At 36.5% G+C, this 24,334-nt stretch overlaps 1 protein-coding gene across 1 annotated transcript; it reads right to left on the bottom strand.

Moving 5' to 3' along the window:
- On the bottom strand, positions 1-24,334 carry LOC140245749 (uncharacterized). The gene is made up of 3 exons (XM_072325274.1): positions 24,089-24,334; positions 21,128-21,244; positions 1-96 (listed from the first exon to the last, which is right to left on the bottom strand). The coding sequence occupies exons 1-3, from the start codon at positions 24,332-24,334 to the stop codon at positions 1-3; spliced, it is 459 nt and encodes a 152-aa protein (XP_072181375.1).

The raw sequence follows: 24,334 nt of genomic DNA, 5'->3' as shown, positions 1-24,334 counted from the left end.
CTACACCTCATTACAGCTGAAATCATGTGGTTCGAGATCCTTGGGAGGCTGCATCCATGTTCGGTACCAGATTTGCATTTCGCATTGGTATGTGGCCTGGTTGTTAGAGTGGAAAAACAACGATAATGGTTAGATATACAAGAAAGAAAGTCAACATACAAAATAACAGTACAATTTTACTATAACATAAAACGCTGACACTAAAAGTCTGTATAAAGTGATGAAATGAAGAAATATTTGAAATAAAAGGAGATATGTAAAACGTAAGTAGCCTATCCACCTCACCCCAACCCACCCCCGGAAAAGTGCATTTATGTGTTAATAATGAGAATAAAATCCATTCAATTTTACTTTAGTCCATCGCGACCAGGCGCCTGCCATTATGATAGCGTTCAGACCATGCAGGGTCAGTTGTCCGGGGTCAACCCACTAGACTGACTACCTATGTGTGATAACAACCCATTGATCCTGCAGCCCATGAGTTCGACACTACACAAATTACTAGTACGCTCATGAGACCGACACTGGGTAAAATCAGCCCACGAGTTCGACAGATACAACACGGAGTTTAATATATTGGTCTCGTGGGTCTTGTGCCTATTTTTTACTAATGTTGAAAGACAAAAGGGAAATATACCTTCAATTGCAACTATCACTTTAATCCTATGAGCTATGCTCCTTATTTTAGGCCCAATTGCAGACTTCACCCGATGCGTGAAAAAATGGGTGCCATACGTGAGATCGTGAGACAGACCCTAAATGCGTGAGACTCGGTAGCTCTGAGAGGGAAGAGATCACTCTTTATTCACGATCCATACTCATAAATAGCTAATGCATTTCTCACTATGATAGCACTGCCCGTGTGTAGTGTCGCCCATGCAATCAGTGCACCATTGGTTTCTTCGTAATGCAGTCACTGAACTAAAACATGTTTTAGTTCTGTGAATGCAGTATGATTATTACATTTCCGGACTTGAACATAGATGCCGCTGTTCCTGCTTCAAGATACTACACCTTTGCTGTGGTTTATTTATGGCCCCGATTTCAACCAAGTTGGCAATTCATAGAAAATAAATCAATAACATTAAAACATCTGTCAGCTGGATCACGTTGTAGTGTGTGTGTGTGTGTGTGTGTGTGTGTGTGTGTGTGTGTGTGTGTAGGGGGTTGGTAAAGGGGTTGGTCGGGTGAAAGCATCCCCTCCAAATCTCCCTTAATATAGTAGAGCAAATAAGCCGAAAAATTGTGCAAAATTTGACTAAAGCATGAAACTTTCACCAGTATTAGTACATGTTATAAGATTCATTTAAGATCGGGAAGTAAGTCTGAATTTGATTTGATTTGATTTGATTTATTTTCATATTTCTCGATGAAAAAATACATCAAATATAACAAAATTAAATGAAGTACATGATATCAAGCTGGAGACATGCATAAAATATTGCAAATATATAAAACATATAGTGGTCGATCTATGACGTTTTGAATCTGTGAATGGATGCTAAGGAAATATGAAGGAACCGACTTAAAAGCGAGCTTGTTGAGCGTAGGTCCCAGTTAAAATCGAGTTAAGGATTAAGATGGGGAGCACGGGTACAACATTGACCAAAACATAGAGGAAAAAAAAGTACATTTATACAGTTATATAGCAAATTCTTCTCTAATACAGATTTGGGGTCGGATAAACCACATGCTGTAGGCGGATGAACCATTGTCGTTTTGGCGATAATAACAATATGACTCAATATATGATAACAATAATGCGGTTACAAAATATTAAAGATGTATACATTGCGTGTATTAAGTAGGGAATTGACCTCTGATGACCTCCAAAGTTCAATGACCTCAAAATTTGATGAAAATAGATATTTTGCCTCATTGATGAATGTTAAAATGGTAATGATGAACTAAAAACTCATTTTTGGTTACAGTGGAATTGTCTTCATGTTCCATAGAACCCTGCCAGGTTTCTACCTTTGACCTCAGTCTGATGACTTCCAGAGGTCAATGACCTCAAATTATCAGAATATTGATATTTTGTCATTGATTGATGATAAACACGGCAATGATGTACTAAAACCATGTTTGTTTGTTTGCTTTTTTCTTTTTTTTCACAGTGGAATTGTCTCAATGTTCCACCGATCCTTGACAGGTTTCTACCTTTGACCTCTGTTGACCTCCAGAGATCAATGACGTCAAATTATCAGAATTTTGATATTTGGTGCAATTGGTTGATGATAAACATGATAACGATGTCTTAAAAATTCATTTGTGTTACAATTGAATCGCTTTCCTATTCCTCAGACCAATTATTTACATGTCTCTGCCTTTTACATCCGAGGACTGTGACAGGTCAATGACCGCAAAATATCAGAATATTGATAATTGACGTATATTCAGTGGTATAACTGTATACCTGGTGTGCAATCACGCTTTATGTTATTAGCATTTATGCTACGATAAAAGTGTCTTCTCATTCCAGAGAAGATTGGTCCAACTTTGACATCCAAGGACAATATCAGGTCAGAATTTTAGAATATCAAAATTTGTGTACGATTATAATTATTGATGTTTGGCTTCATTGGTTTAATCCTAAAAGTTTAATCATTTACAAATCACGCCTTGACGTTATAATCAAAGCATGTATGCATATTCCACAGAGCATTGGTTCATAGTAGAAGGTCTCAGGAATGTGAGCGGTCAATTACTTCAGAAGTGAAGCTTAGTGTCTTCAGTGATGACAGTGACCTCAAATACCGTATGCCCCCCCCCCCCCCAAGAAAAAGAAAAATTACAACGGGACCCTTTGCAATGATAAAATATCGAATTAATCTAAATACAAGTTCAGGGTATGAAACTGTAACTAATAGCCCACATCTTACAGGAAACCCCATTCGATTTGCTTCAGTGGTCGAAGAGAAATGAGGAATTTTGAAGAGGATGTCAAGAAACTCTTCCCTCCAAGTTCTGTATATTGTATTCACACACAAGATCATCGAAGTGCTAAACTTGGAAGAATCAAACTCATGACATGCTTTAAAACAATCCACATTTCTCTGTGACCGCTTAACCAAAACGAATGGGGTTTACTTCAACATAGAGCTATAAATTTAAGATCCTGAAATAGCATTTAGACAATTTAATCATATTGGGTGTTATCAATGCGAAAATCTGATTGTTATTTTTACTGACTGTATAATATTTATGTTTGGGTTAGTTATGCAGCCTAGCTTGCATGAAATTATGAGCAACATTATTAAATTTGCACTGGACAAAATGTGTACGCTTAAAACATGGAAAGTGGGGAGAGGAGTACCATATTTTGGGTTGATGCTTAATAGTATGTGAACAGGCATATTGCAAAGTCCCTTGAACTGGATGAAAGGGTGAAAGATGCTTACCAGAAAACAACAGGCCCACCTCATCAGATGTACGTCACAAGTCAAAAAACTCAATAGTAGTACAGCCCATGAGTTACGCAGCTCACGAGTCATACATCCTGTGACCTAAACACTAGAAGAACAAGGTCCATGAGCTCGACATCAAATATTATAGGCCCACAAGCTGTGCGGTCCGCGAGCTCGACACTCGAGGAAAATTTGGCACACGGTACGAGATTAATGTATGTATTTCAGAGAGCTTAATCTATTCAGTGTACTAGTAGGTCTTGTGGACCCCCTCCCCCTCCCCCTCCCCCCCCCCAAAAAAAAAAAAAATGTGTCGGGCTCTCATGGGCCTGGTTTGAGTAAAGCTCATGGGCAATGCTACCTAGTTTCGAGCTGTATGGCTGTTTGGCTGTATGGTTCCGATGAATGACTCATGGCCCTGGAGCATACAGTGACGTTATAGACCATCTGGAAAACGACATACTGTGAGGCCTAACATGTATTTCACATGAAGTAATGCTGCGTCTTGCTATTTATTATTGCCATCCAGTTAAGTTTAGGTCATTAAGTCAGGCAACTTCAGGCATTTTTAATGACATCTTTAGGTAACTCATTTCCAAACAGGAGTGGAACTACTATTTGCTCTTATTGTCTTCTTTATACTCGATACCCCTTAACAAGTGGGCCTGGCCAAGAGTTGTGCCCCCATGCCCAAATATTGCTTGTTTCCAATATGGCCGCCATCCGGTTTGCATGCAATGTGTGAATCGGGGTAATATGGCAGCGGGTAATATCACCCGGTTAAAACTCTCTGCCAGCAAGTGATGATTTAGTGTAACCTCCTGCTGAAATTAGATGTATGCCCTCGATCTCTTTCAAGACAGGGCAGCATCTGCGTCTTCAGTGAAGCACGCGATTGAGCTTATAGTCTGGGTGCCAGAGGCTGAACCTTGTTTTACCGTCCACCCAATGTTTTTTGATGGTTTTACCCTATTTCGGGGGTGCTGAATCCGAATCTGGATGATGCAACTCTTGCATCCTTGAGGGTTTTGAGATATTCAAGATGGCCGCCAAAATGGCCGCCCGAACTGGAAATTCCCACGTATTTCCTTCTAAATGGTGATAGATTGAAAACAATTGATGGTTTCCCCTATTTCAAGGGTGCTGAATCCAAATCTGGATGATGCAACTCTTGCATCCTTGAGAGTTTTGAGATATTCAAGATGGCCGCCAAAATGGCCGCCAAAACCGAAAATTCCCACGTATTTCCTTCTAAATGGTGTGAAATTGAAAATAATTGATAATTCTATCATATTTGGAAGGTGCTGAATTAAAATATGGATGACGCAACTCATGCATCCATGAAGTTTGTGAGATATTCAAGATGGCCGCCAAAATGGCCGCACCAATCAAAACCGGAAATTCCCACGTATTTCCTTCTAAATGGTGAGATATGGAAAATAATTGATGGTTTTACTCTATTTCGAGGGTGCTGAATCCGAAACTGGACGATGCAACTCTTGCATCCATGAAGTTTTTGAGATATTCAAGATGGCCGCCAAAATGGCCGCCAATTAAAAACGGGAATTCCCACGTATTTCCTTCTAAATAGTGAGATATGGAAAACAATTGATGGTTTTACCCTATTTTGAGGGTGCTGAACCCGAATCTGGATGATGCAACTCTTGCATCCTTGAGGGTTTTGAGATATTCAAGATGGCCGCCAAAATGGCCGCCAAAACCGAAAATTCCCACGTATTTCCTTCTAAATGGTGTGAAATTGAAAATAATTGATAATTCTATCCTATTTGGAAGGTGCTGAATTAGAATATGGATGACGCAACTCATGCATCCATGAAGTTTTTGAGATATTCAAGATGGCCGCCAAAATGGCCGCACCAATTAAAACCGGAAATTCCCACGTATTTCCTTCTAAATGGTGAGAAATTGAAAATAATTGATGGTTTTGCCCTATTTTGAGGGTGCTGAACCCGAATCTGGATGACGCAACTCTTGCATCCTTGAGGGTTTTGAGATATTCAAGATGGCCGCCAAAATGGCCGCCAAAACCGAAAATTCCCACGTATTTCCTTCTAAATGGTGTGAAATTGAAAATAATTGATAATTCTATCCTATTTGGAAGGTGCTGAATTAGAATATGGATGACGCAACTCATGCATCCATGAAGTTTTTGAGATATTCAAGATGGCCGCCAAAATGGCCGCCAATTAAAACGGGAATTCCCACGTATTTCCTTCTAAATGGTGAGATATGGAAAACAATTGATGGTTTTGCCCTATTTTGAGGGTGCTGAATCCGAATCTGGATGATGCAACTCTTGCATCCTTGAGGGTTTTGAGATATTCAAGATGGCCGCCAAAATGGCCGCCAAAACCGAAAATTCCCACGTATTTCCTTCTAAATGGTGTGAAATTGAAAATAATTGATAATTCTATCCTATTTGGAAGGTGCTGAATTAGAATATGGATGACGCAACTCATGCATCCATGAAGTTTTTGAGATATTCAAGATGGCCGCCAAAATTAAAATATTTTGTAACGGAAAAAGTACTCACTATGTTATACAATGCATTAATCTTACCGTATATTAATTATTGTAATGTTGTCTGGGGAAACTGTAATAAAACCAAAGAAAATGTTATTTTTCTTTTACAGAAAAAGGCAATAAGAATATGTACCAACTCACATTATTTAGAACATACTGATCCATTATTCCTTAGACTAAAAGTTCTTAAAGTTGACGATATACACAAATTTCAAACAGCAATATTTATGTTCAAATACACTCAAAATCTACTCCCACTCTTCTACAACGCATTTTCCCTTAACAGGGATGTCCATGCTTACCCCACGCGCCATCGTAATGATTTCCATTTGAATAACCCCAACCTCCTATTAGCTCAAAATCAATTCGGCATAACGGGCCTGATATTTGGAATTCACTCCCTCTCCACATAAAACAGTGCACATCTCTCTATTCCTTTAAGGCAAATACAAAGAAATATTTCTTGGCACAATATCATACGGTACAGTAATCATTAAACATGTACCTCTTATACTCAACAACAAGGCAATATTTTGGTCCACCCCTTTTTCCTTTTCTTTTACTTTGCTGCTTGATCCTTCGCCCATACTATAACATATTCAATCATTTTCTTAGAAGTGCTGACCATCAATACTTTCGCGCTTCATCACCTGCACACGCACTCACAGGCACCACTCCTGTTTACCAAGTAATTGTATAAAACTGGATTTACACGCACTTTAACATGGCCCATCCGTATTAGTGTTCAAGTACTACAATAAAAAATGGTAATTTAACTCTGGTTGTCCGTCTGTTCAAGCACGGCTTATAACGGCGGCCCTCTGCATCATATGTATATATTATATATTGTACTGTGAATCAAGTCATTATTGGCCATATATATTATAAATGGCCGCGCCAATTAAAACCGGAAATTCCCACGTATTTCCTTCTAAATGGTGAGAAATTGAAAATAATTGATGGTTTTACTCTATTTCGAGGGTGCTGAATCCGAAACTGGATGATGCAACTCTTGCATCCATGAAGTTTTTGAGATATTCAAGCTGGCCGCCAAAATGGCTTTCAATATATGGGAACTTCCGTTTTGGGTGGCCATTCTGGCGGCCATATTGAATATATCTCAAAACCCTCAAGGATGCAAGAGTTGTATCATCCAGATTTGGATTCAGCACCCTCGAAATAGGGAAAACCATCAATTGTTTTCAATCTATCACCATTTAGAAGGAAATACGTGGGAATTTCCAGTTCGGGCGGCCATTTTGGCGGCCATCTTGAATATCTCAAAACCCTCAAGGATGCAAGAGTTGCATCATCCAGATTCGGATTCAGCACCCCCGAAATAGGGTAAAACCATCAAAAAACATTGGGTGGACGGTAAAACAAGGTAGGCCCAAAAAGTGGCTTTGGCACCCAGACTATTACATTGCACGGATCGGCCGGTGTCACAGTCGATCCGTTCCGGGTTCCGGTGGAACCGATATACTGGCCGAATCCAGTCGATTAGTTCCGCGGAACGAATATACCGCACAATAGGCAGTACGCAGAAACGTTCCGCAACCGCCGATCCTATCCGGGTTGTGCGAGTAGGCCTCATTAAAAACAAAATAATATCTGTGTATTGTGGATGCTGATACCAAACCCCAAAAATCTAAGAAAGCTATTTCTTCATTTTTTAAATGATATTAAGGACAAACCTATTTTTACGTTCTGATAATTTCCCTTTAAATGAATCATATTATAACCTCGTACAAGCGGCGCGAAGAAATGAATTACTGTAGGGCCTACAATGTATTAGCTAAATAACATGCACAAATACGTACGAGTCGATCATCTGGAGCCGTTGCACAGACAGTGTACGATTAGCCTTTATTTATAGACAAAACTTCAAAGAACAGTTCAACGAAAGAGCATGGTAATACCAGGGAGGTGGTCCACCTCCCTGGTAATACTATAGTTATAGGTCCTACATTCAAAAGAGACTGCTTGAAGTGGGAAGGAAGAGAGAGGGAGGTTTTGCTGGTAGGGTATACAGCAAGGATAAACAAAAAACATGTTTTTTTTTTTCGGTGAGCTTTGTTCTGATAAGAAAATTATTGTTCAGCTGTACTTCAAAAAAAAAAAAAAGAATGTTGGTCTAATAGTCTGCAAACAAATTGTTAATGTGTATGCCTTGTATGCAGGGGACTAAAATGGAGCTGTGCATTTGGATTTCATTTCATTTATCTATTATATTCTCATTTTTCTTTCAACAAAACATAAAACAAAGTAAATCAAAAATGCAAACATAAGCAACTATACATTACAAAGTATGACATTCAATGGTAATTAACAAACTAATAAAGATATGCACACATACTGGAATTACAAAGTTATGTTTGCAGGGTAAAACTGAGAACTAAGAGGTCCACTAAAAAGCGTTGGATGTAGATTTTAGACCACTCTAACATATCTTCAAAGATACTTATCATAATTACAAGTGCGTAAGTATGCATAATGCAAAAAAATAAGACAAAATGAAAGAAAGAAACAACAGAGACACATGAACGTGACATGACTAAACTGAGGGGAATATATATACGAATGAAAGGATTAGAGCAAAAACAAAATCAAAGGAAGGAGAGAGAGAGAGAGAGAGAGAGAATGCCTACACGCTGAACAGGATAAACGGAAGAGGAGATTCATTGATTGATTACTTAAATTGTCCACTCTGGAAATTCTTTATACATTGGATATCGCAACAAAATTTACATTCAATACATCACAGGTACACCACAATCAGACATGTCATAGAGTACAAAATGAAACTCACTCACATTAACATACATTAACGTATGCACCATAATAACATAATACATTAACCCGACATTTACAACTACATGTATACAAAAACTATTAATATACAGCTGTATATGAATTGAATTGAATTGAATTGAATTTATTTATTTAACCACGGTAAAAAGCCTTTTTTTTTCTTTTCCCTCGTTTTCTGTGTATACGATTCTAGAGTTATTGGTGTTAACGTGTGTTAGAGATAATAGTCCAAAAAAAAGGATCAGACGTCTGGTAATTTCACTATCATTGACTGCTATCAAATGTTTTGTTTTGTGATGTCAAAAATGTATATGTCATTGACTTATGAAAAAGCGCGATGTTTTTTTGATCTGATCAATAAAATCCGGAAATACAAAAAAAGCCTGCTATCAGCTACAAGCTGTTTTTCAGCAAGGCCGTTAAATGATTACAAAACATAGAAATCATACAATGAAGAGAATGCACATAAAAAACACAAAATAATCATTACGAACGAACGCCACAAAAAAAAAAATTAAAGAAAACAAAGTCACTGATTATACACTGTGTAAGTACAGACCAAAAAAAAAAAAAAAAAAGGAAAATCAAACATGTGACAAGTTATTGGGAGATAGTAATTACATATATAACATTATGTACTTTGATAAATTTAATATAATCAGGTAGAATGATTAGCAAAGGAAATGTGCGAAATTGCTCCTGAAAATGCAGTAATTGAAGTTAAGGATCTTAGTTCTGTTGGTAATGTATTGAATAATCTCGATGCCGAATATAAAGGGCTATTTTTAAGAATAGTTGATTTGGGCTTATAACACTTTCATAAAAGTATTCCACTCATATATTTATTTGATAATATCCTTTCATACATCATCGTTATACACCAAGCAATTATATCACCTACATATCCCAATATAGTTCACTAAAAAAAGCATCCAATATGTATATATATATGTATAATGATAATAATAATAATAATAATAATATTTACCATGGCAGCGCCTTATCAAAATAACACCAAATGTGTCTTGCATGTACACCTGTAAATCATAATGTATTCCAAATGTGAAATTACATAACTTAAATACTGTGGGAATAAAAAACAAAAAAAAAAATACTTAAAAAAAAATAAATTACCATAACAATGCTTTCTCTATCAAACACACACGAGAAACATATATCCTACAAATCTACACCTCACTTTCATCATCACCAAATTTGAACTCAATTCAACTTATAAAGATAATCACTCAATATCACCATATACCCAAGATTTCATCAGAATTAATTCAGAGCTGTAGAAAAGTTCGCGACGTAGACTTTGCGACGAACCGCCCGACCGCCCGACCAACCACACACATTTCCTATATACCTTCTTGTACTCTTTGGATATGCGGGAGTATAATAATAATGATGATGATAAATACACCAAAAATTAATCATAACAACTTATCTAATTACTCTGGCATTATACGTATGCATGGAATCCCGGACAAAAGCACTTCTAAAACGGGTACGCTTTGTGCGAGTATATAGGACAGAGTCTGATCCCTGACCTGTTCAGGCAATAGTAACCGTATACAGACGGTGTGTTAAGTCGGTCGTTATCTTGTTTACCTTGACCATCATTCTTTCCACGTGTAAATCCTGTACCACTGGCAATTCCAACCCAATGATATTTTGCCACTTTCGCGGTCTATCGATTCTATAGCCTTGTTCTTTTGTGTAAGATTGCCATAAAAACAAATCAAGTTACACATGACAATAGATTGGATAAAGGAATTGTAGAAAAGAACCATCAGTGTTCTATCCAGCCTCAGTTTGCTCATTATTGCCTTATGATTGAGGATGTATTTCGGACAGCAGCTGGTGACTCCATGCAGCTGTGGAAAAAATATGGAAATGAAATGCCTAATTTCATTACTTTATGATGTGATTCTTTCATTGCGTTAGGGTGTTACTGATGATGAATCTTCATTTGCTGTAACCTATATAGATAATGAAAATAAATATCTCAGCCAGAATTTAACAAAAACGATTTCAAATAACGCTTAAAGGGTATAATGATGGAGATTTTTTTTCAGAACTTAAGTAATTTCAAAATTTAGAGCGGTGTAAATAAATGTATTCTGAGCTAAAGGTTCTCAAAAGGGGTATGAAACTCAGACCGCCTAGTAGGATGATCATGAAACCATTGATTTCGTGGAAACATTGAATTAAAACTATTGGGGAGAACATTTGTGTTGTAGCTGAACATGAAGTGACCCAGTTGAAAAAGAAACAAATCTTTAATTTTTTAAATCTTATATTTTGGATGTGGCGAAACCCCACAGATAATACGAAGTAAGGCTTACTTTTTTGCAATAACAATAATTTATCTCATAAGATTTGATGGGCGCTGCCCCATGCTAAAATTTCGTATTTGAGATAAGGTAATTTTATTAAAGAAAATACAATGTCAACAAAGAAGACGTTGGAATGCGATACCAATATCACGCATAACCATTTTACTTATTTTAATAACATGAGGCCTCCACGAAAGTTTTTCATCTTCTCTGACACCACGAAATTTTACATAGGATACACGATCTAATCGAGTATCATCAAAATAATTTCTGTGCTTGATATTTATAAGGATTTACTAAAAAGTGTATACTTAATTTTCTGAAGGTTTTATGAAGATCTTGTCCACTGAGTTATTTTTTTTTTCAAATCAGAGTTGACGGTGTCTACCAGAGTAACTGGGTTTTGATGAGTAAAGAAAACATTTGAATCATCATCAAAATGCATAAATGAGAATATGTCAGATGATTTGCAGAAGTCATTGATATAAACTATAAAAAGCAAAGGACCTAATTTATATTACCCTGAGGGACGCCACATTTGATAAATTGAAACTTGAGTTATTCTCTTTCAAAGAATATTGTTTTTCGGTTCTCCTGAACCACTCTAAGGCCTTCTCCCGTATGCCATAATGAGACAATCTATACATGGATTAAAATTTCTTTATTTTTAAGCTGTTGATTTAAAGCTATTATAACTCGAGATAAATAGAATTGTCCTTTGTTTACTTTTTTCCTTATTTTTCTCCTTCGCACTCTAAATCTCTTCTTTATTCTTTATTTTTAATTCTATGTTGTTGTTTTTTTCTCTTTCTGTTAGCCTATCGCTTTTACCCTTTTTACTTTTTATCTAAAAAGATGTCATTTTGGGGTACATTAAGCCATATTTCTGTCTGTTTCCTGTCAATTCATGTTACATGTAGTTTATTGTAGCTGTTTTTCATTTTCTTATTTCTTTCAATTTCTGTCTATCCCATCGCCACTATTGGCTTCACACCTTTTACATGCGCATGTAATATGTATTTCCATTAAAAATGTATGTACATATATAAATGAAACTTAATGTTTACGAAGAGAAAATGTAACTTTTTTTGTGGAACACCAGATTTCGGACATAGGTGCACTGTTTGGATATTCAAGTTATAAGGTATCACTAAATATATGAAGTCAGAAAATTTACGCGAGTTTGTGATATATGACCCCATATTTTGCATGCACTCTAATTTCTTTCAAGGGGAGGGCTAGTAAATGATCAATGGGTATCAGTGGGAATGCTCGGGGAAGATTGTTCCAATTCTAGTATGATTCATTAATGAGTACATTAATATATCTATTGTTGTGTGAAAATTATTTGCTTCAGAATGGTGTCATATTCAAGTATAACTGTGTTGTTTAATTCCCCGCGACTGTACAGGCATGCTAACCCGGAAACATTACACATTACTAAACATTGAATATGAGACCATTCTGAAGCAAATAATTTTCACAGAACAAAAAATGTACTCTTAAATGAATCCCCCAAGGATTGGAACAATCATCCCCCAGCATTCTCACTGATTCCCAATGATCAGTTACAAGCCATCCCCTTTGAACAGAAGATATTTTTGGGGGCCTCAGTCCCTATCATGGAAAGGGAAGACATTCAAGATTGAACGGATGGTACAGTATTGACTATAAGATGGTGTTCAGAACAAACAAATAATGAGAAACCTGCAATACTAAACAGCATTCAATTCTTTTAGGAATTCAGAGTTCATTTTACACAAAATAGCTTCAAATTGCTGAGATATATGTAGCTACAGTGAGTATAAAAAAAGCAACAAGATTTATATTTCGAATTTGTGAGGTGGTGTTTACTTTACTCCAAAAGTAGCAACATCATAAAGCCATATAATCTCCTCTTTCCAATGACATCTTATTTATTCTTACACGGTCACGGATGGCTGAGTTTCAGTGAGACCAGCATAAATCCTTTTTAATTCACTTTTTTTTTGAACGTTCAGACTGGTGAGACATAACTAGGGCCCTTCTTCTTTGAAAACAACCGTAACGAATATGGATGCTTACAAATTTTTAATTAACATGTGATTCCTGAATTAATGGAAAATTTTCCTGTGCAACAAAGGGGTGTGTTCAGACGCCTATGGTGGGCACAGGATGGCGCACCAGTCAACCGACTAGTTGCAGTAACAAACAGATTGGCTGAGGTATTTGGAAATTGGGTGATTGCCTTGTATCATGGTGTGCATTGGCCACCAGAATCTCTGGATCTGACTTCTTGCAATTTTCCCCCCTTTGGGGTTATCTCAAGAGCAAAGTGTTCATTACCCTTCAACCTGACATTGCAACTCTGAGACAAAGAAGCACTGATGAATTTGAAGCTCTACGCCATTAAGCCACAATGATTCGCAGAGCTGTGCGTGAGATGTAGAAAAGAGCTAATCTCTAGGTGGGAAGGAATGGTGGCCATGTTGAGGGGCATGGGATGTAATGTTAAAAAGAGATATCCGAAAAAACAATGGTAAGTTGTGGTTATTAATTTCATTATTCCATTAATTTGTTAAGTTAATTTCTGATAAGGTGCATTGATTCTTGCAGTGTCTAAACTTGGTCCCAAGTCCAATTTACTCATTGTCTAAAAAGAATGATTACTTAGCCATCCATGACCGTGCATGCATAAATATCATTTTGAAGAGGAGTATCATATGGTTTTAAGATGTTGCTACTCACTTTGGTGTAAAGTTAACACAATCTTCACAAATTTGAAATCAAATCTTGTTGCGTTTTTTTTTTGATACGCACTGTATAAACAAAGAGACCCTAATTAAAGGATGGACCCATCTTATCTGCCCACTACACATGTCTTTCTTTTCAGTCCAAACCGATTTTGTATAATGTACTTTCAATTTCTCTTAGAATCGTATGCTCTCTATTTCAAATCTGCTTTCTAATTATCTTGCAAAACGTTAAATTTTCAATCGCCCATGTCAACCAAAACACTGTATCACTTTAGATTACCTTGCCTGTTTGAAGTAATCTCTGTGTATAGATAGACCGCCTCCCCAAAAGAGAGAGAGAAAACACACACACACACACACACACACACACACACATTCATATGCACATACACACGGACAAAACATATAATAAAGACAACTTAACACACAAAAACAAAATTCATCCCGTCATTTTTAGTTGGTACAACTGAAAAAATAATGAACCAAACGAACACGCATGTATGACGTTGGCGATCATATTGGTCGCTATATCGCACTAAAATGATTAGACTCTGTGCCCTGAAAATAGACATTAAAATGAAGGTGGACTATTTGAGCTCATACTTCAGTAGTATGTTTAATATGAAGCTCCTTGTATTACAGTAGTTAACATGAAGCATGCCGAACATCCCAATTACAGTTACTCATTCGGTTGTTCTGTTCAAAGTGATTCAAATCAGAGAGAGGTTGGCATGTCCAACGTCACATCGTGCAGAACTGTACAGACCAGAGTTCTGTGACTGTACCATTGCCACCATGACGACGAAAGAGATAAGAAAGGGAGGGGGGAAAAAAAGGAATCGCTTTGTAATTCGGGTTTCAAATTGGCAACTTTGTTCGGTTGGCTGGTCAGAGAGATTTGGAGAAGTTCATTGGCTGTAGAGGGAGACTGGAAGAGTACATTTACTGAAGGGGTGTTTCCCCATTACCACTTTGTATACATTGTACGGTAGAGACCCGGAACGAATCGGCGGTGGGGGATCTTATCGGCGGTGAGGCAAAAATCCCGCCGATTGGATCTGGGGGATCTTATATACAGTCCGCCGATAAGTTCCGGATCGACTGGCCGGAACGGATCGCCTGTGACACCGGCACACAGATCTCCACAACGACTAAAATGGACATCCTGAGGTCAGACCAGCATTCTTCCAGGTGCACAGCCACCGTATGCGATCATCGGAGTCTTCCATTGGCAATATATAAACAGTTTGGGTAAGGTTGTCTCTATGATGGGTGCATTGCACATAGAGTACAGGATGCACGAGATGATAAGAAAGCTTCTTTTTGACTCGCGGGATAGGCTACAATCCTTTCTCAGGCAAAGGTTCTGAATTATCAGGTCGTGCTCAGTCTGCACACAGTAAGCTGAACACCATATCAAGTATACGCGTGCAATGATTATGTGTAATGATATGGGAAAGTGCATGGAGAAATCAAAATACATATGTCATGTTTATGTATCTAAGGTGGAATTAGTTCCTGTCTGTTGTCTTCATCAATCTTGCAATGTTGTTGTTTATTATTTTCCCTCTCCATCACGAGTATAATATGGAACGTGTTGATTATTTTACGTGAAGTTACTGTGATGTCGGAAAATGCAGGGCTGTATTGCGGGTGGCATATTGCAGCTCGGTGGCCTTCGATTGGTTTTTCACATTATATTGACATGTTTAACAGACTGTAAATCACCAAGATGCCTCTTGAAATGTTTTGAAAAAACTTCTGCTTGATTTCACACGAGCGGATGATAATGTCTTTCTGCTATCATCGTGTGTGAAACAAAGTATTGTTTCTCTTTAAAAGATAACGTGATTACTGTTTGTGCTCTACATTCCAACCCACCTCCAGCCTAGACATCTATAGGCGTTGTGGTGTAGAACGGGATCTGAACATCTCTCATACAGCTAGACTTCTCTTTTCTTTTCTTTTTCTTTTTTTTTCTGTTCTTTTCCCCACTAACAATGTGAAACAAAGTATTGTTTCTCTTCAAAAGATAGCGTGCCAATTAATCTGTACTAAGGTTGGTGCTCTAAACAAGACATTCCAACCCACCTCTAGCTTAGATATCCGTGGGCGTTGTGGTGTAGACATGGTAGAGCGAGACTTTTCTCTCCTTTTCTTTTCCCCACTAACAACTAAGTTTAGCTGGAAACAAAGAAGCATTCGCACATACTGTTTACATTTCCCATCACATGCTTTGAACATCGGAATTTTCGTGTACACATTTCCCTGGAATTTTGCCAAGAACTTTTCAACACAACACAATACAATATGTTCAAAAGAAACCATTTGGTTCATACATAATTTGATTAGAGGGGCCTATCACCGTCCATGTACTCGAACAGTTGTTGCAAAAGATACAAGTAGGCCTATGTTTACAAGACTGCAAACAGTAGAATGATTTGCTCCTTAACAAATTAGACTGCATCTCTTGAAATGTCTTCAAACGTAAATTAAAGTCATTCCTCTTGAACGATTTCTCTCTTATATAAATATAAATAAATATATATATATATATATATATATATATATATATATATATATATTTATATATATATATATATATATATATATATATATATATATATATGTAGGCCTATATATATATATATATATATATATATATATATATATATATTATTCAGGGCTCGACACTAACGGTGGCCCGGTGGCCCAGGGCCACCAAAAAAGCAAGTCGGGCCACCAAAAAAGGTCGGATGTTTGCCTTTGGGCCACCAAAAATAAAAGTTAGTGGGGACCCCTGTATATATATATATATATATATATATATGAAGACAACGTCATTAGTGTGTAAGTTCCCAACAGCTCCTAACGATTTTCTCCGAGCCGGCGACCATATTGTTGTACAGATACAAGGATATCGGATTTGTCATCACATTTACAGCTTGCCACTCCAAAGGGCTTTTTACCTTTGTGTTTCTTAACCCCGGACTTTCTCTGACCCACGACTATCGTTAGTCCCGTAACAATTTTTTTCAGCTTTTTACACTCGCCAATTAGTCCCGTACTATCTCTTGTCCGGGGCTAAGGAGAAAACTGACCTTTTTTACACTCGTATTTCTTAGCCCCGGACTTTCCAAACCACATGAATATTCATAATTACGCTGTGTACTGTACACGTACACGCACGCACCGGCAGCACTTGATTACCTCGTTTCTGATTGGTCAGTGAGGGTCGGACTTCGTCTCCGTCGCTTAGCCCAGGATTATTTTTTTCGTTCTGTTTACACTCACTTGCTTGGCACCGCAATTGCGGTGCTCTGCCCTGCTATTTTGCAGGGCCAGATAGTACCGTACTATCGGTGGGGCTAGCCCACTTTGACAAAAACGAGTGTAAACAGAAAGTGGGCTAAGGATAGTCCCGTACCAACGGTGGGGCTAAGGCCCCCTTAGCCCCACCGTTGGTCAGGGGCTAAGCAAAAATTGCGGTGCCAAGCAAGTGAGTGTAAACAGAACGAAAAAATAATCCTGGGCTAAGCGACGGAGACGAAGTCCGACCCTCACTGACCAATCAGAAACGAGGTAATCAAGTGCTGCCGGTGCGTGCGTGTACGTGTACAGTACACAGCGTAATCATGAATATTCATGTGGTTTGGAAAGTCCGGGGCTAAGAAATACTAGTGTAAAAAAGTCAGTTTTCTCCTTAGCCCCGGACAAGAGATAGTACGGGACTAATTGGCGAGTGTAAAAAGCTGAAAAAATTGGTACGGGACTAACGATAGTCCTGGGTAAGAGAAAGTCCGGGGTTAAGAAACACAAGTGTAAAAAGGGCTTCACTGATTTCTCGGCTCAAACATGTTTTTTTTTTTTTTTTTTTTTTTTTTTTTTTTAGTAATTTGCTAACAAACTTCCTTTCCCTAGAGCATTTCATTGGCTCAATCTTATATTGGGTTGAGGTGTTCACTAGAAAAGAATTGGTGGGGCTAAGACCCACTCCCCCCCCCCCCCCTCCTCTTAGCCTCACCGTCGGTGCGGTACCAAGCAAAAATTTGCAAGTGTAGAAAGCCCTTTAGAGGGGAGGAATTCTGGCAGGAGGGCGACCTTCCAGCTCAGAAGATCATTTATGTTTGGGGATCAGAGGGTGAAAACACGCCATTGTGTCATTCCCCGTAATTTGGTGCGGGACTTTGGGATGGAGAGCCATTGGAACTGACCACTAGCGGGGAAAGTAGCCAATATCTAACTTATAAACTCCTAGTGACCATAGACTTTTCTTGGGAGAGGGGGTTTCAACAAAAAATAGCTGGAAGGAAGACAAACTATTTCATAAACTCCAAGAAGGGGAAAATACAGAGCATTTTTGACGTCACAGGGTGACTAGGAAAACGGATGGAGTGTTCTGCTTTCTTTTACTCTCTTTTCTATTCTTTTCTATTCTGTTATATTCTATTCTATTCTATTCTTTATTTTATGTGCTAGTAGCCATCTGGGCTACAATTGTAAAACAGATATGTTTGTTTTGTATACATCCTCTAAATCACCAGAGGACAAAGGTAGAGCCCTTTCTGTGCTAATTGGAATATGAAGACAATTTCATTGTAAAACAGAAATGCTTGTTTTGAACATCTTAACCAGGTTTATCATTAACTAATGACACCACAGATAAATATTATGATATTTTGAGGTCATAAAAACCTCTAAAGGTCACCAGAGGTCAGAGGTAGAAACCTGTCTTTGCTCTTTGGAATATGCAGACAATTTCATTGTAAAACAGATATGCTTGTTTTGCACATCTTAACCATGTTCATCATTAACTAATAACATCACAGATCAATATTATGGTATTTTGAGGTCATTGACCTCTAAAGGTCATCAGAGGTCAAAGGTTGACACCTGTCAATGGCCTGTGGAAACGAAAGATTTGTAGTACAAATGCATATTTAGTGCAGCGTATAACCAAGATCTAGGCCTATCATTCACAAATGCTGCCAAACATCAATATTCTGATATTTAAAGTTCATTGACCTCTGGAGGTCATCAGAGGTCAAATCAGACTTACCTCCCGATGTTAAGATGAATCTTATGGTATGTACTAACACTGGTGAAAGTTTCATGCATTAGTCAAATTTTGCACAATTCTTATGATTTTGAGGGCTTAACCGCTCTACTATAAGGCTTGTTTATTGCTTTTCTATTTCTTAAGTGTCTCGAAATGGCATTTACTGCAAATACAAACAAACAAACAATCAAACAACAAGAACAACAACAACAACAAATCGTCACCTTATAGCTGATTTAGGATGATACTGAGAGTTAAGAATATTATTCTTTATCATCAATGACACAGCAACTGTTATTTACATTTATGTCATTAGTATTGATTGTTTTCCTTTTAAATGACGTCCCATAGAAATTTATTTTGTTAATGGTTCTTCATGTGTTGTAAACGTGATTCACAAGGGATAATTTTTAAACATTTGTATAAAGCATCGCGAAACTAATGAGCCATGTTAAGGCATAACATTTAATCTCGGATTTTTGGTAATTTTATTTTTACATTTGTTCTCATTCTTATTCTTCTTTGTCGTTATTATTGATATTCTTCTTCTTATTATTATTATTATTATCATTATCATTATTATCATTTATTATTATTATTATTATCATTATAATCATTATCACTATAGTGATTATTACCATTTTTTTCACGGGACCGCAGTTAACACAAGAAATCCTCATCAAGGTGCAAAATAAGTCTGTACCCCCTGTCAAATATATTATTTCAAAAAAAGAGATTTGACTTTTAATGTGCATGATATATATATATATATATATATATATATATATATTATATTATATATATATATATATATATATATATATATATATATGAAGAGTTTGTTTGCAAAAACCGATAATTCCATATTTGCCAAATGGAGATATTTGCGATTAAAGGTCAAGAAAAATGAAGAGAATAATAAGAAAATTTTTGCTTCTTTTGACCATAACTTTAAAAATATACCTTTTTATGTAGTGACCAATATATAATTTAAAAGGTATTATTTTGTACTTTATGACAGAGGTCGTACTTCAAAATCTTAAAAAATGTACTTATCGGTTTTTGCAAACAAACCCTCCATACATTCATTCATTCATTCATTTCTGTATTGGTCTATGTCAGACATAGAAATTTGGCTTCCACTGGCAATACATTATAACAAAATGATCGTAACAGCACAAACGTATTTTACATCACAATTACATAATTACGTCTATGATAAGCACAATGAATACAAACAACATCCTACAAATCTATGACACAATACATATACAATATATCAATTCTTTGTAACCCTATATAAATCAAACCCCTTCAACCCTTCTCAGCCCCCAATTTTACATTTACAAAATAATAACATAATACTACAAACAAAACTGATATCACAAAATCCAAAATTACACACACACACACACACACACACACACAAATAACTGACATGAATCTCAGGTAGCATAACGACAGTAATATCAAACATAACATAACGAAATAAACCCTCTAATATTCCCTTTCATAAAGTTAAATAAATACATCAAATCACTTCAAACATATAATACTATTTCAACATTTATACTTACAATATATTCCCAAATCACTTTGCTCCATAACCCACACCAAGGAAGGAGAGAGAGAGAAACAGACAGAGAGAGAGAAGAGGAAAGAGGAATGTGAAATTTGTCCCTGGCCCATAATCCTGTTCCCTGGAGCACGTATGTGCAGATGAAACGAAACAAAACAGAAACTCCACCCCCACATTCAAAAATATATACAGTATATGTTGTTAGCTACATAGATCACGCGCTGTTTCATTGTTTAGAGTACGAAGAGATATAAGCTTGGATTACGTGTCTTGTCCATAATGTTTTCCACTTGAACTATTTTTGCCTGTCTTCTATTATTATTCTTCTATTTATAATTTGTTTTTAACAGAATAATCAGCATCGACCATTAGACATTAGGAAAGTTCATTAAAGCGTTACCAGTGATACAACACTTGCTACAAAATAGGAAATATTCTTGAGGTCATGAGGGAGGATATTCCATATTTTTTGGACATTTTGATTATAATTTTTTGATCACAATTTCTCAAAATGAAAAATTGGAGTTAAGTCATTTAAGATTTTTTCATTAAAAATGTCTTTTATTCACTTGTGATGTTTCAGTTTGTTCAATTTTGAAGATATTGTTACCACATGAGAGTAAGTAAGAGTTGGCGATAAGATATATTACCTCGCTCGGGCTGTTCAAATGCAGTTGGCCAGTTCCACAGTCCAGGATAGGGGTTGAATAGTCGCAAGAAGACTCTCCAACTACCAGAGTCAGATAAAACAGCTTGCCTTGTATTGCCTTTTAATGAATGTATGTACAAAGAGGAGAGATGGGTAGAGGGAGAGAAAAAAAGAGAGAGATGAACATTATAGACATGTATTCATTCAGCATAATCTACAATGTACTTCCACAATAATTATGTTCGATGACGCTAGGTAGACAAATTAACAGTTGAGGGGATGGTATAGTGTTTGGGGAGATGAGAATTGGGCTTTCAACTTTTTGTGAGATACCAAGAACCAATTTATGAAAAAGTACAGAGCATACCATTTTAAGAGTACTTCAAAGTTTAATAGATGAAAATTGGTTTTGGAATCGCTGAGACATCCAAAAACAAAGTAAAACAAAGCGATCCTAATAAAAGGTGGGTCCCGCTTTTTATAATGAATGCTTGTTTTATCTCGGGTATTTTAAAACCAATTTAATTAGATAAACGTTGAATCCCTCTTGGCATTCAATGATCTTTCATATTTCATGAACGGTTTCTCATTATCTCACCAAAAATATTAGAAACCTGAAGTTAGGTCTCATCGAAAACTATACGCACCCTTTAAACACGAAAGTATATTTTACAGTGTATTTTTGGTGCTGCACAAACAAGGATATTCTGATGCTGATGCTGAATGATGCTGAAAAAAAAAATATTTTAACAATACTGTAGCTTATTTTACCCTACTTTTTTATTTTGACTTCATCAAAGAAGGATCAGGAAGAATTTCAGATACGGATCGACACTACGACATGGTGATCCTTAAAATAAAACTAACAACAAAACAAAAAAATAAACAAACAAAACATTCGATAAAGGTTTCTAGTTACACTAAAGGAATTCGGATTTGTGGATTGGCTTCAACTTTGAAATGTCCTATCTTTTATCGTAAAGATATTTTAAATAAAAATTATCTCTCTGAAATAATATGTACTTCGAATGAGGAGACAAAGATAGCAACAGGAAGCAATATGCCTCTTGAACAGTTGTAACTAACAAACGCTAAATATCAAATGAGGGGACCCACAGGGATGTTTATCAGGTACGATCTTGTTTATTGTTAATAATATAAATGATTCATAATCTTTTGTGTCAAAGTCATTGCAAATCGCTAAAGTGCAACTTTTTTTTCCATGCATTTTGACGTAAAATGCATTTTTTTTCACACCAATAATGATATCTGGTGGCATTGATTTGCCACTCATATTATGAGTAATAAAATTCCTTATCCATTTCCGTTTGAATTATGAAAATCGGTAAAACACTTTTTGAGATATATCCAAAAATGCTAGGGGGAACTTACTTTTTTGCTGAGTGTACATATATATATACATATATACACATATTATATATATATATGTTTTTATGCTACTATCCTGGAAAATAATTCTCACGTTGAATTCCCCGGAAGAACAATAGATAGTAAGCTTTCAAGGAAATTTCATATTGACAGTAATATTATGCAAAACTATATATTTCACGAATCATTGGTAGGCTCCTATAGTTATAGCAGACCTAAATGTTGTATCCCTTTATCGTCCCTGCTTACATTACATTAATCCCTAATATTGCCTTATTGAAATTATGGTATTTTTGCTTTGGGGAATACTTATCAAACACTCCTCGCTAGATAAATTACTTCTGTTACAAAAGAAGTGACTCTTTTATCATTGTCTTGTTTCATTTGTTGTCTCATACTGACCCGTGATATTTGAACGTAGAATATTGAAATTTGAAGATTATGTACTGAGGAAAATGTCTAAATGATATTATTCTGATAAAGATAATCTTCCAAATATATTTGAACAAATGCTTCGAAGAAATTAATCCATTGACAGTTATCAAACAAGGCGATAGAAGGAATTTCCTTTGCCATTTATGAGATTTCCGCTGGCTCAAAACACCTTCATTTACGATAAACCAAAGTATTGGAACTCACTTCATAACAATATAATGATAACAGCTAAAACTTTGAACTCGTTCAAGAATAAGTTGGAAGTTATTTAAATGAAATCTTATACTATACAACCGAATAAGGTTCGTTTCATTATCTCAATCAAATCATAAATTCTTTGAATATCAAACTATTATATATATCATATATATTATATGATATATCATAGAGGAAAATAATTTGTGTAACACACGTCCTCCTCAGATTGTTGGAATTGTACAGAAAAAGAAATCTCCTTATTTTATGAGAGCTCTTCTGCATTCTTACCGGTATAATTCTATGTACACATTATTCTTTGAAATATATTCAACCAGGTTGCATTGCATCATTACTCTTCCATCGTGGAGTCATGTTTGCTTGTGTCCACGATGGCACATGTTGTACAGTGTAGTTTTATTTATTACATGCATTTTCCCTTCACAGTTTGATCTTATGTCAGTTGCAGGGGTTCCTTTGACATGATTTTGTAATTCCTTATTCGATCTATCTTGTATTTTCTGGGTGTCCCATATGGTACAAGTTTGCTATTTAGTGGGATTCTCAATTTCTATTCTCATCCTTATCTAATTTGTATTATGCACAAAATGAAATGAAATAAAGTTTTATTCATTCTGCTACTCATCACCACATGTATTTTGTTAATTCACGTTTTTGCAACTATTACAAATAACCGTGTTCTGCTGATACATTGCATTTGATTTGCTCTGTTTATTTGATGGAAATGAAATGAAATTCAAACTTTGAAACAAATACCGTAGAAAAACAACGGCGTGAAAACACAAAGTGCCGCATGTAAACTGTTCTTGTTCAAATCCAAGAGTTGGTTTTACTTGCGTAAAACCGTCTCATCAAGTCAGCGTTTTCATCTACATATCTATACGTAAACATTTATAGATAATAGACGAAAATGTTTTTATACCTGTTCTTTAGCTGATACGAGGCGGGGAGCGGTTAGCCATGTGGAGTGACCTGCCTCCTTGTTGGCCTCCTCCAACTGTTCCCGAGCACGACGCTCGAAGTCATCGACAGCTTCCCGCACCACGACTTCCGGCACATGGCGCAGATCAACGGGTTGTGGCCCCGATATTTCCTGCGAGACACCACATTTCTGCTGAAGTAGTATTACTGTCACCTGCAGTACAAGTAGACACTTCGGCGAAGGCAT

Source organism: Diadema setosum, unplaced genomic scaffold, assembly GCF_964275005.1.
Source record: "Diadema setosum unplaced genomic scaffold, eeDiaSeto1 scaffold_28, whole genome shotgun sequence".
Taxonomy (NCBI): Eukaryota; Metazoa; Echinodermata; class Echinoidea; order Diadematoida; family Diadematidae; genus Diadema; species Diadema setosum.
Note: the sequence above shows the minus strand (reverse complement) of the source record. Positions and strands in the feature narration are given on the sequence as shown.